The sequence below is a fragment of the Grampus griseus genome (assembly GCF_964374135.1).
Source record: "Grampus griseus genome assembly, chromosome: 6".
NCBI classification, from domain to species: Eukaryota; Metazoa; Chordata; class Mammalia; order Artiodactyla; family Delphinidae; genus Grampus; species Grampus griseus.
Genome location: NC_139000.1, coordinates 86,006,538 through 86,018,722, shown reverse-complemented (window position 1 = coordinate 86,018,722; position 12,185 = coordinate 86,006,538). Strand labels below are relative to the sequence as shown.

General features: G+C 43.4%; 1 protein-coding gene across 3 annotated transcripts in view; it reads left to right on the top strand.

Annotated features, from left to right (window-relative positions):
• Positions 1-12,185, top strand: part of PTCH1 (patched 1) — a gene marked incomplete at both ends in the record, with an annotated part of 63,350 nt that overhangs the window by 18,152 nt on the left and 33,013 nt on the right. For all 3 annotated transcript variants that reach the window (XM_082656070.1, XM_082656072.1, XM_082656071.1), the window contains 3 exons: positions 9,774-9,963; positions 11,597-11,666; positions 11,769-11,860. In XM_082656070.1, the coding sequence (XP_082512196.1) occupies positions 9,774-9,963; positions 11,597-11,666; positions 11,769-11,860 (352 nt within the window). The remainder of the gene's footprint in view (positions 1-9,773; positions 9,964-11,596; positions 11,667-11,768; positions 11,861-12,185) is intronic.

Below are 12,185 nucleotides of genomic sequence, written 5' to 3'. Positions count from 1 at the left end.
AATGTAAACACTGCTCTGTGCCATGAGGCAGGGTGGTCCATCTTCTGTTTAAGAAGAGCAGGAGATTGAGAGGGAATGAGAGGGGTAAGCCCTCTGCATTGAGCACAGTAGTGATTGTGTCATTTGTATTTTTGGCTGCATAGTCAAGATTTGAAACTACAAAAACCCAGTTGAATTAATACTTTGTACGGGCAAGGAAAAGCAACTTGAATTGGGATGCCAAAAAGAGCAAGATGTGGCTTGGATAATGTTGCTTCATTGGGTCAGATAAGTTTATCAAATGTAGAACAGAATGGTGGGGTGAGCTGCTAGGAAGAAAGCTGTTGTCTTCAGAGCGGCATCTTCAAGTTACTATGAGCATCACCCTTTTTATCAGCTGTGAGTTAAATTGAAAGCTGAGTGAAGCAAGACAAGGAGAGGCCAGCTTCTTTCACAGCCCCTTCCTGCTGGGTCGGTCCACCTTCTGTGTGTAAACCTGAGATTTATCACAGAGCTGCTCTGGTGTTTTGTAGCATTGGGGGGAGGGTAACCCAAGTTACCCTGCAAAATGAATGGCCTTCCAGTTTGCTTCCAGTTTCTAAATTTAAATAAAGAATCTAATGATGATCATTTAGAGGTGAGAAAGTAACTAAGCACTTTGGGCCATCCCTCCAGTAGAATGTGTCTCATGTGCTGTGGAAATTGGAATGCCTAGACATATCTGTACACCCAAGTAATCAAATACTAAGCAGTCCTTACGATGACTAGATTCAGGGTTTTTAAAAATTAATAGGGAAGTATTTTGTGAGTTAGGAGGAAATGGGGTTTCAGTTTGGACTTGGGGAATTGTTAAAACAACCTGTAATAATATTATCTTGATTTTAGAAATCCATTCTATAGAATGATCTGAGAAAATTGCTTTAAGAAACATTGATGATAAAAACAGGAATTTTGAGGTTAAGGAAAATGTAGACTTTTTTACTCTCTCTCCCTCCCTCCCTCCCTCCCTCCCTCCATCCCTCCCCAACCACTTTTTTTCTTATTTTGAATTCTCCCATCTTTCCCACCCCTATTCCCTTGATTTCTTTTGCTCCTTTAGTGGAGAAGCCAGAAAACTTCACAAAATAGATGTAAATATCACACAGTGTCTTTTTAAGTAGAAGCTTTCTAAAAGATAAAGTAATGAAATAATTTTCCGAGACTACCTAAGACATCATTCCTTTCCTCTTACCTGATTTTTTCCCCATGAGGTTCATACAGTGTTGTAATAAGTTAAAAAACGATACCATCATTTTTGTCACACATGATCCAGAAAAAAACTGCACATGTTTAATACCTTGCTTAATTGCAAACAAAGCTTGCAATTTGAGAGAATTGGGATTAGGGCTAAATATCTATTAACTGCTCTTTCTAGAGATTTGGGGAATAGGATGACCCTTTTTTTTTTCTTTTTTTTTTTTTAAATAGGCTACAGTTTCACATGGCTCCCAAAAGAAATCTCTCTCCCTTTTTGTTTCCCACACCAATTGATTTATCATTTTGCTTGCAAGCAGATCCAGAATGTTAGGGCAAGAACACACTCACTTTTTTCTCGTAACTTTTTTGTTGCGGACCGAAACCAGTTGACTTGAATAAATTTTTCTGAGGCCTGAATGTAGCCAGCAACGTGGAAAAATCTTGCCATTCAGGGCCGTCTGAATGTACATTTCAGCCACACAGTAAGCTGCATTGGTAGGCACTGGACTGCTAAATACAACCATTTTTCGCAGCAGCGAGTTAGACAGGTGATTAGCATAATTAGCACCGAGCAGCTATACATATGGTAATGCTGAGTGTGTAAATGCCAGCTGCGGTGTAAAATTTATGTCAGGGGTCGGCAGGGCTGTGCGAAAGTATTGTGTTCCAGCTGCAGGTCAGGGCCGCCAAAGCTTACCTCCTTTTCTCTTGTTGGTGAATACGCCAAACAGAAGAGAAAGACAGAAATATAACAGATACGGCTTTGATGGGACAGCCCGATTCTGTGCAAGAGGGACTATTCTATAAAACACACACACACACACACACACACACACTCACACTCACACTCACACACACTTGCAGAAATCCCATTACTTTCTCTACAAATTGTGTTTACTTCATGCAGGGTCCACATGAGTGGCGGCCAGGATGGGAGGTTGGGGTAGGTGAATGGGCCAAATGATTTCCTGGGAGGAAAACTTTCAGTTAGTGAATTTTTAAAAGGAGTTAAGAGTTGTGCCTCTGGTTTTCTCCCCATCCTCTTGTTCCCCCTGCCCCCCTCCCATCCCCTCCACTGTTCCTGTCCATATTGTTTTCCTTCTAATTAAACAGGGGAATCCCCCTTAGGTGAGCTAGTGCAAGCATCTTTAGAAGAATGAGAACTGACCATTGTGGAGGTGTTAGTTCGCCTTGAACATAATAAGGTTCCAACAGTTTGACTCTCTTCCCAAACTGCTTGACTGGCTTTAGCAAAGGGCTAGAATAGAAGTTCCCTTGTGTCTTATGGCAGCTATGCTTACCATCCCACCTACCGCCACTCTCAGACCCATGAAATTCTTTATGGGTAAGAAAAGAATCCTGTAGGTTTCTTGTTTAAAAGGGAGACAGTCTTCAATCGTTCATGTCCTTCGAAATGCATGATGGGGGAATTTATTGCTATGAAGAGTTCATGCATTTTTGCTCTGGAAGCATTTTTTCTGCCACCCTCCCCCCACCCCCACTTTTCTTCGGTTGGTGACTGTAGGAGTGGTGGTGGTGACAGAACATAGTTCACACCATGCTGACCTAGTGACGAAACTTCCTCACAGCACCAGGGGGTCCTTATGCATCAGCCCCTAATCCAGCTAATCCTGATGGCCACACAATCATGAAAGTGGCCCCAAGTGACCAGTGACATGCGTCTCCCCACACAGATGCAGAGGGAAGGGTTGGTGCAGGAGATAAATCGGGCCAGCATGGAGTTCCGCAGGGGCCAGGGAGCCTGTATGCGAAGGTGGGACTCACGTTGTCTCCCCGCTCCCCAGGCCACTCAAGCAGGAGGCCAGTGAAAAGAGGCCCAGGCTGGATCATGGCAAGAAGACTGTTCAGAGCAGAGAGGTGATATCCGCCCCACAGAAGCTGGGAGAAGGGAACCGGGGTTGATGTCATCCGACAGCCTGACTACTAGATAGAGAGCCCACAGCCCTTGCAAGCGTTTGGTTTTGTTGTTGTCGTTCAGTTGCTTTGTGTCCTTATGAAGACATGAGGAGGCCTTCACTAAGAACTTAGAACTTGATGCTGTCTTTGGTCCCTGGGTTCTACTTCCTGGTCCAGCATTGCCTCCGAGCAAGCATGCTGCTCTGTCGGATCCTCCTGGGCTTGCTCAGCTCCTGCTGAAGGACAGGTCTGGGGTTTGCAGCTGCCTGCCTGTAGCACTTGAGCAATTGGGTGCAATCACGGTAGGACCTGGGACAGTTCACAGCCGGGCAAGTATGCAGTTAGGGATAGAGCCGAGCTCTACGCTGCCACATTCTGCTGGAAGCCAGCAACATCCTTCTGCAGGCTTGACTTCACTCAGCCTGTCATAGGTGGGGTTGACCCCAGCCCTGATTTGCCACAGCAGCAAGTGACCAGTGAAGAATGGGCCTCCTGACAGATGCAGTGTCATGTTGGGAGCTGGTGGCCCTGTGAGAAATACCGGGTCGGGGGAGCTGTGGCAGGCAGCAGGTCCAGTGTGGGCAGGGTGCTGGGCTGACCTGATCGTGTCCGACAGGGCGAGCTGGCGGCTTCAGGGAACGCCGTTCAGAGGAAGCAGCCCGGGTGGGAACAGATGGTACCGCAAACAGCTGGTGCGGGGGCTAGTAGCAGGCACATGCTCAGAGCCGCTACTGCCACTGCGCTTGGCCCTCCTCCCCCCTCACAGTCCCTGGGGAGGCGTCGCAGTGTGTCTGTCCTGCTCTTGTTTTTGCTGTCTTCATCGCGCTGGGTTCACTTCATGAAGACAGATTCTCTTTGGGCTATATGATTCTAGCATTTTCCCATGGCAACGCCCAAGGGCACAATCCCACCAGGAGAAAAACAGCCCAGAAGCTTAAGCAGCAGTTGGCTAGTCATGAATAAAAGAGATGGGTGGAAGAGTGACTAAAACTCACAGCCCAGGAGTTCTCAGCCAATTGCCCAAATTACTGAATCTTCATTTTTTTCAGTTTAGAAAATGAGCTGGTGCTAATAATTTTACAGTTACACCCTTTTAGAGATTTGCACTTTTTCATGCTCACAATAACTAATCACAAGATTGAAAGAAGGACCTGAAGCAACTAAAGGGGGGGAAAATCTGTCTAGAGGCTGTTAGATAATTCATGGGATTAATCAAATGCAAATGCCCCACTTGCATATACACAGACCCCATTTTCCTAATTGGACTCTGAGTGGGTACTTTTCAGGCTGAAAGGGTCATTTGTTTTGACTGATTGACTTTTGAGGCTTTGGGGAGAATTAATATCTTATACAGATGACTGCCTGTTCCCAAGGCTCTGTATTGAGACTGTTCATTCATTTATTCATCCGACACACTGAGTGTGCACCGAGGTGAGTGGGCAGCGGACAGTGCCTCCCTGAAAGGACTTGGAATTTATTGTGAAAAACACTTTGGTTGGTCCTTCAGAACATCTTTATGTGAATCACAATAAGCTTTTGCCAAAAGCTTTTTGCATGAATGCCACAGATGTTTATTAAGCTCTGTGTGAAAGGCCGTGCTGAGGAACAATCCAGCAGAACATCATGGGGACCGTCTGGTGTCTACCATGGATTGGAATGCCATTGGCCTGGGGGTACGGACCCCTGAGCGGAATGGTTTCCTACCTATGTCGGCCCCTCTTCACCTTGGAAAACTATACTTGGTTTGATTTGCAGAGGAAAGGATCAGCAGAAGTGATGCTTTTTACCCTGCCTCTTTCAAAGAATTGGTTTAAGCCTCCGATTCCTGGAAAACAAAATGGCAGAATTTGTAGGTAAAGAGGCTTAGGGCTGCTTGTTCCCCGTGTGCCCTCATTCTCTCTGCCCCCTCTAAGACAGGCACCTCTGAGGACCAGAGGCAAACGGGGCCTGTCTACGACTGCCCATGGGGCCCTATGGAAAAAAAACCTGTCTTTTCAGTGGTGGTGAACAATCTGAGAGGCAACATTGTTGTCCTTTAAATAAAGATACCAGTTATTTGTCCTGTGCAATACTTTTGTGCATTCTGAAAACTCTTATCTGTGGGCTTACTTAGTCCGGTATGTGTCATTTTGCGCTCCTGAACTCATAATCTCAGCTGGTGCACGGAAGCCCTGAGGCTTGCAGGACAGTTGGGCTCAGAGTTAAAGGTTGATTCCACCTCGTATCAGCTGGTAACCTTGGGCAAGTCACCCAGACTCTGCAGCTCTGTTTCCTGCTCTGTAAAATAAGGGCGATGATGCATGCCCTGCAATAAACAAATACATGAATGGATGTCTGCTCGGCACCTGGTTAAGGGTTTGGGAAATTTCATATAATTGTCAGTGCTCACACCATCCTGTGAGGTTAGTGGTATCATTTTTATTCCACTTCACACAGAAGGTTACTGAGACTCAACTGTATCCCAAATTTCAGTGCCTCGGGTGGCAAGACTGGGGCTCAGAACCCAGGTCTTCTGATATCTGTTCCCATTGTCTGTCCATTCCACCTTGCCCCATCTTGACTGGGGAGTAGCAGTAAGCAAAATGTTTAAAAATAAGTATATAATGAGTGTGAAGGGCTTTGCAAGTGGAAAGCACCACATACATGTAAACGTTTATTTTGTGTCCAAGATCCTAAGTAACAGTTTTCCTGAGTGTTGTTCACAAAGCTTGGTTGTTAATTTTGTTGTTACAGTTGTTCGGTTTGGAAGAAGGAAAAAAATATCAGAGGACTTCAGAATATCACAGAGATGCATAATATTTTTGCATTGAGTTTGTTTTTAATTCAGATACCTGTCAAGTAGCTTTCGTATTTTTCTCTTTTTGTCACATGGGGGTCTTTAATTATACGTGTTTACTGCAGAAGCATTAAGAAATAGAGATAAACCCCAAAAAGTAAAGTGAGTAAATATTATTCATAAACCACTGCACAGTAATAACCACTGTTCACATGGCTGTATACCTACATCTATATCACAAATGCTGGACCTTACAGGTCATTCCGCTCAGTAGTCAAAAATGACTACGTGGTATTTCATAAATATGAGATTACTTTTCAATTAAAAAAGGACTTTGACCTTGATAATGGTAAAGAGAAGGGAGCAAACCATTTCCCCCAAACCACACCTGTAATTTCAGTACTTGAAAGGGCTTCCTGAGACCATAGCTTCACACTCCTGCGTGGTAAGGAAGACGGCAAGATAAGGAAAGCTCGGGGCCTGTCACTCAGCTGTGATGTAGGATAGGCATTTGCTAGAGTCGCAAAAGTCAGTGAATCTGTACAACTGCCCTGTCCAGAAGGACTTCTGTTCCTGGTAGCTTGTTCTAGAGTGACTTGGGTGAATACTGATGTAAGAGCGTATGAATGCTGTGCAGTTTATGACACAGGTCCACCTGAGAAGGAGCTAAGTCTACCAGTGCAACCAAGTGAATGACACGATTATGGTCTCACCCAGCTCCAGCCACTCTTGCCTTCTTTCTCTCCCTGTTGCAAGCCAAACCTGAGGACTTTGTGGTTGCTAGTTCCTCTGGCCAGAATGCTGTTTCCCCAGGTCTTCAGGGTCAACATAAGTATCTCTTCCTCTTAGGTCTTCCCTGGCAACTCCATTTGAAGTGGCCTTTCCCCTGCCCCACCACCCAGTAACTCACATGGCACCGCCACCTTGATTTCCTCCATAGTACTTGTCATGCCATGAAACTACCACATTGGTTTGTTTGTGTACTGCCTGTTTGCTTCACTGGCCAGCGAGCCTCTTGGAGCTGTCTAATCTACCACACACCCCAATACACAGCACCTAGCATGAACCGCACAAATGCTTGCTGGCTGAATGAGTCATGTTACAACTATTTATCAGAGAAAGTAGATATCAGCTAAACTTTTTAAAAAGTTACTGAATAGTTTTGCAGAAACATTCATATTTGTTTATAAAAGATGAAGTGTTAAGTAAAATATGGTCATGTAATATGGAAAAGTAAATCTAATTTAACAGTATTCAAAAGTAGGATACAGCATAGCTGGTTGTGGAAACTAGAATTCAGGATCCTTCAACTCTAGTTGCTAGATCTACCAATGATAATAGTCTTGTCTTCGTTGAAACTGGTTGTCATGTTAGCAAAATATTCACATTTACACTAGTGTAAAGAGGTGGAAGAGCAAAAAGGTTTTCAATTCTAGAGATGTGGAAAATGTACCCCTTTATTAAAATATAGGCGTTTATTTAAATATACATCTTAAAAACTCTAAAAAGGTGACATTATGGAATCCCTGAGGTACATTTTATATCTTGTAGGAAATAGCATCATTTCTGAAACCCCCTGAGGTAAATTAATCGAACCATTATGAGATTGGTCTAGAAGAGTTTAGTTAGTTCTTAGCAGCATGAACCTTGCATTTGGTTTTTATTTCTGTGTGCACTTCTCTCCTGGGTCATCGCCTTATTGGTTATAGTTGTAGGCAGCCGCTCTGCTGGGCAGGCAGGGGCCTGGGGGCAGTGGGCCGCGGGGAGGTCTATGGTCCTGCTTTGGTGGTGGTTGTTTCTACCTCATGGTCTGAATTCACCTGGTGTTCCGACTTTGTAAGCAGCATGAGAAGTCACGTGCTATGCCAGTGCTTAAGGAGGCAGGTACAGATGACTGATAGGCACGGGGCATTGATGTCTGATAGCCAGAAAAAAGGAGGGGTTGAGCTTTTCTTCAAAAAGGCTATTTGGAGCTCCTTGGTGTGCAGCTCTGTAGCTTTTCAGGAGTGACCTCTGGACTAATAATTGGCTTTTTGGGGGGGGGGACCTCAAACAGCTTTTCTATCTCTAGAGAATGTGGATTGAGTGTAATTCAGTTCACTAATTGGTTGACATAATACACAGTGATTCCTGCCAGAAGGAGCCAGACCCTGCCTGCAGGCAGCTTTTATGTAGCATCCTGAGAAGGCCTATGGCCTTATGTAAATGCAGGCTCTGCTGCAAGTTGTTTCCTATTTTTTCCTATGGTCTTTAACTTCAAACTGATTACTGGGGCCTCAGCAGTTCCCTGGGCTATCTGCCAAAGTTTTCCGCAGCATCTAAATAGTTTTTATAGCCAATGATCATTTCCCTCTCTCTCCTCCTACACCTCCCTCCCCCTCCCCCTCCCCTCCCTCTTCCTCTTCTTTCTCCAACACACCACAGTATGTTCAACCTCACCTCACAGAGTTCCACGGTGGCCTTGGCCATCTGCGTGAACCTGCACAGATGACTCTGCCAGTCTGCGAATCTGGACTAGTTTTCCTAATGAGGGCATTATTTGCTTTTTAGCTTGCTCCCTTGTTTATAAAATATGCCAAGAGAACTAAACAACCCGCTGTTCCCAGTACTTATTTACTTGCTCAAACCAAATGTTTATGTCCTTGAATACTAAACTTGAAGAAAAAGGATTTCTCCTCGTGGGAAAGCTAAGATGATCCCTGAGGGTTCTTTCTAAAAGATAGAACTGAAGGCCTGCTTTTCAGTAAACATTCAGCTTACAGTGCCTTTTGGAACTGGAGTGTGTAGGGGTGAGGGTGCTCGAGGATTCTCTTCTGTTAGCTGTCCCTGTGGGCCTTCCCTCCAAGCCCTTACCGTGCGCCGTGTTGAATCAAAGCAGCCGCTCCAGAGCTTCATTTCACAGCTCCCATCAGGGCCCTGTTGAGAAGTAAAACTCCTTTCCCTCCATATGTCCCAGACAGTGCAGCATCCTGAGCTTGGCGCGTTCTAAAACCCTAATTGAAATACAGCTTAGAACCCGAGGAAGAAGACAAGAAAAGCAGTTTTTAGTAACAACATTACTCGTGCTTTGTTGTGCTGGCTTCTCTCACGCCCAGCTTCGGCCGCCTGCTGGAGAAGCTGGGGCAGGGGTTCCGAATCACCAGGGGAGCTTCCAGAACACAGGCAGCCAGGTGACTCAGAACCTGGCACCTGTGCTTTCTGGATGCTGACCAGGTGAATCTGAGAGAGCAGGTTCCAGGGCCTCCCAAGACAGCCATGGCTGATACATTTGGTTCTTCTCAAGTGGGATTTCCCCTCGTGCATCTGACATAAATCACATTATTTATCTTCTCCTGGCAAGTTTTGTGCTAAATACACATTTGCCACCTTTCCTTGTTTCTTTTTCCAACAAGAAGAAACATTTCCTTGTTACCTTTGCCAGATTATTTAGGAGAAGAGTGTAAATTGAAGCCATTTATCTTGAAATGTGCTGCCGGGGCACATTGTTTATACAAGTGAAAGAAATTGTAACAGGGGTATTTGGTCTGGTCTGCAAGGAAAAGTGTCTCAAGTTTTCCTTCCCCCTCCCCCTTTATACATATGGTGTGTTAGTTAGAAGGTGCACAAAGCACGCATGCATTAGGTTTGCGTGTGTGACAGGCAGGACCATTGTTAATAGGTTTTAGTGAGTATTTTTTATATGTTTGTTATTGGTAGAGTTAACATTGCCAGTCATAATAAAGTGAATGTTACCCCTTAGACATCAGCCATACATTTCTGTGACCAGAGTTCATTTATTGTGTACCCTGCTCCTGTTAGTGAGGTAACAGAATGTGAATTTGTGGGGATTTTGCTGTTCTAATTGAAACCTGTACGTGTTTACCAGTTGGTGGGCGAGTAAGTCGTGAATTAAATTACACTCGCCAGAAGATTGGAGAAGAGGCTATGTTTAATCCTCAACTCATGATTCAGACCCCCAAGGAAGACGGTGCTAATGTCCTGACCACGGAGGCACTCCGACAGCACCTGGACTCGGCGCTCCAGGCCAGCCGGGTCCATGTATATATGTATAACAGGTAAGGTGGTGGGGAGAGGCTGCTGGTTTAGACCCCTTTGTTTTAGCAAATAAAGTTGCCCTGGAAATACAGCGGAAGTGTTAGTTCAAACAGTTTTCTCGTGAAATGATTTTTAAAATCTTGATTTGTCTCTAAAGTTTAGTAACATATGAACTACATTACTTTATAATGTATTTTCAGTGAGTATCTTGGCACTGTACCCAAATGAGTATGGTCCTTCAAGCAGCCATTTGGATGGCTGTCCACCGTTCTGAAGATGTTTCACTGCTTAACCTGTTTTTGGAACAGTTACATTTTGAATTGCCTTTAGTCACCTCACAAAGAATAAAAAAGAAAAAGAAGTTACTTCTCATTACTTTATTCATTACAGATGTTAGTGGTTGGTATGTGTCACCAAAAAATAGGGGGTTGAGCTGAGCCACTGTGGTGAATTCCTGGGGACAGGTAGGCAGAGTAAGGTGGATTCACACACCTTTACCAAATACTACCCTTTAGCTTTGTAGCTAATTCAGCAATGCTGTGGATGTAGTAAAAGCATAGGAGGAGTTCTGGAATGAAACCACCACAGCCTAAGTTAGGGAGAGGAAAGACAATACAGAGAAGCATGTACAAAGCCAAACACAGGCAGTCCCTCCTACAGGTGCTCCAGTGTCAAGAAGGAGAGCCGACCAGCATTGCTCTGGGGTTCAAGAGAAAGGGGTCACTTTCAACAGCACTGATCAAAGAAAGCTTAGCAAAAAGGTGGCATTTCAGCAGGGCACTGAGGGATGGATGGGAAGGTTCCACAAGGAAGAGGACGAAGTCCAGAACGTTCTTTTTGGGCGACTAATAAAAGAAAAAGTAGACCAATAAAACAGAGCAGTCTAGAAGGAGTTTTATATTTTTTCTTTTCCTGGAGTTCCCGTCCCCACCTTTTCCTAATTTTCTCTTTTTTCAAATTAGACTCATTTCCCTAATACACTTGGGAAGGCCTGGGCTTATACAGCACTCTTCTAGGGATAACAAAATGCTATAATAATAGATGATGGATAGTATAGGTAATTGTTGATCAGTATATTTGATATAATTTCTGTAGGACAAGAATAGAAGAATGTAAAGTGGGAAACCAATCTACCTGGTAATGTTCTTTATAGCATTTGTGGTTAAGAGCAGGAAAGTTCATTTTGAACACTCTCTGTTAATAAGGACATAATTTACCAGTAAAAAAAAAGTAATATTTTCCCACCTCAATATATGTTAATACATTATAAACCGTACTAATTTAGTCCCCACCTATTTTGAATTTGTGATAATTCAGCTCTGAATTATCTGCCCTGAAGTTGTTTAATGTATGTGGAAAAGCAGATTAATGGTGTAAACAAGATTATTGGGAGAACACTTAAGAAAACAAGACTTTTCAAGTACTTTGGGTAGCATTCATTTACATAAACACCCCACATGTTAATTACAGTTGAGTATTATCTATTCATTAAAGCAAGCTTGTTGAATCCATTTGGCAAAGCTCTGCTCATTTTGACAGATACTGAAAAGTGATCAAAATTGCAGTTCTCTCTGTATGTTCTATAGTTCTGATTTTGCACACATTTCCTTTATTACTATAAGAAACTTTTGTCTCTGCTTTTTATTTTAATAGGCAATGGAAATTGGAACATTTGTGTTATAAATCTGGAGAACTTATCACAGAAACAGGTTACATGGATCAGGTATATTTTCTTTCTGTTTGCAAAAAAATTCTCAAAAATTCTCAAATAGCCCAGTGGTATACATTAGCCTAATGCGTGGCCTATACTTTTCAACTTTGACAGATAATAGAATATCTTTACCCTTGTTTAATTATTACACCTTTGGACTGCTTCTGGGAAGGGGCGAAGTTACAGTCTGGGACAGCATACCTACTGTAAGTGTGTGATCTTGTTTTCTGATGTCTGTGATTTCTAAACTCTAGAATGTTTCTGATGTTACCTTATCATTGTTTATTCTGTTTCAGTTTTGGACAAGAAATAAAAACATTGAAATTCCATGTGCATGTTTCGAGTGAATAGTTGGGGGAGAGGGCACTTCGGCAGAATGTTTCTCCTCTTTTCAAAAAAAGTTCTGTAGGCATCATTAAATTTCATTCACTTTTACCAGCCCATTTATATGCAAATAAAATGCAAATTATTTCAGAGTATGTGTGATTTTTAACTCTTTAAAATATTTGCAGTTTTGTACACCGAGCACTT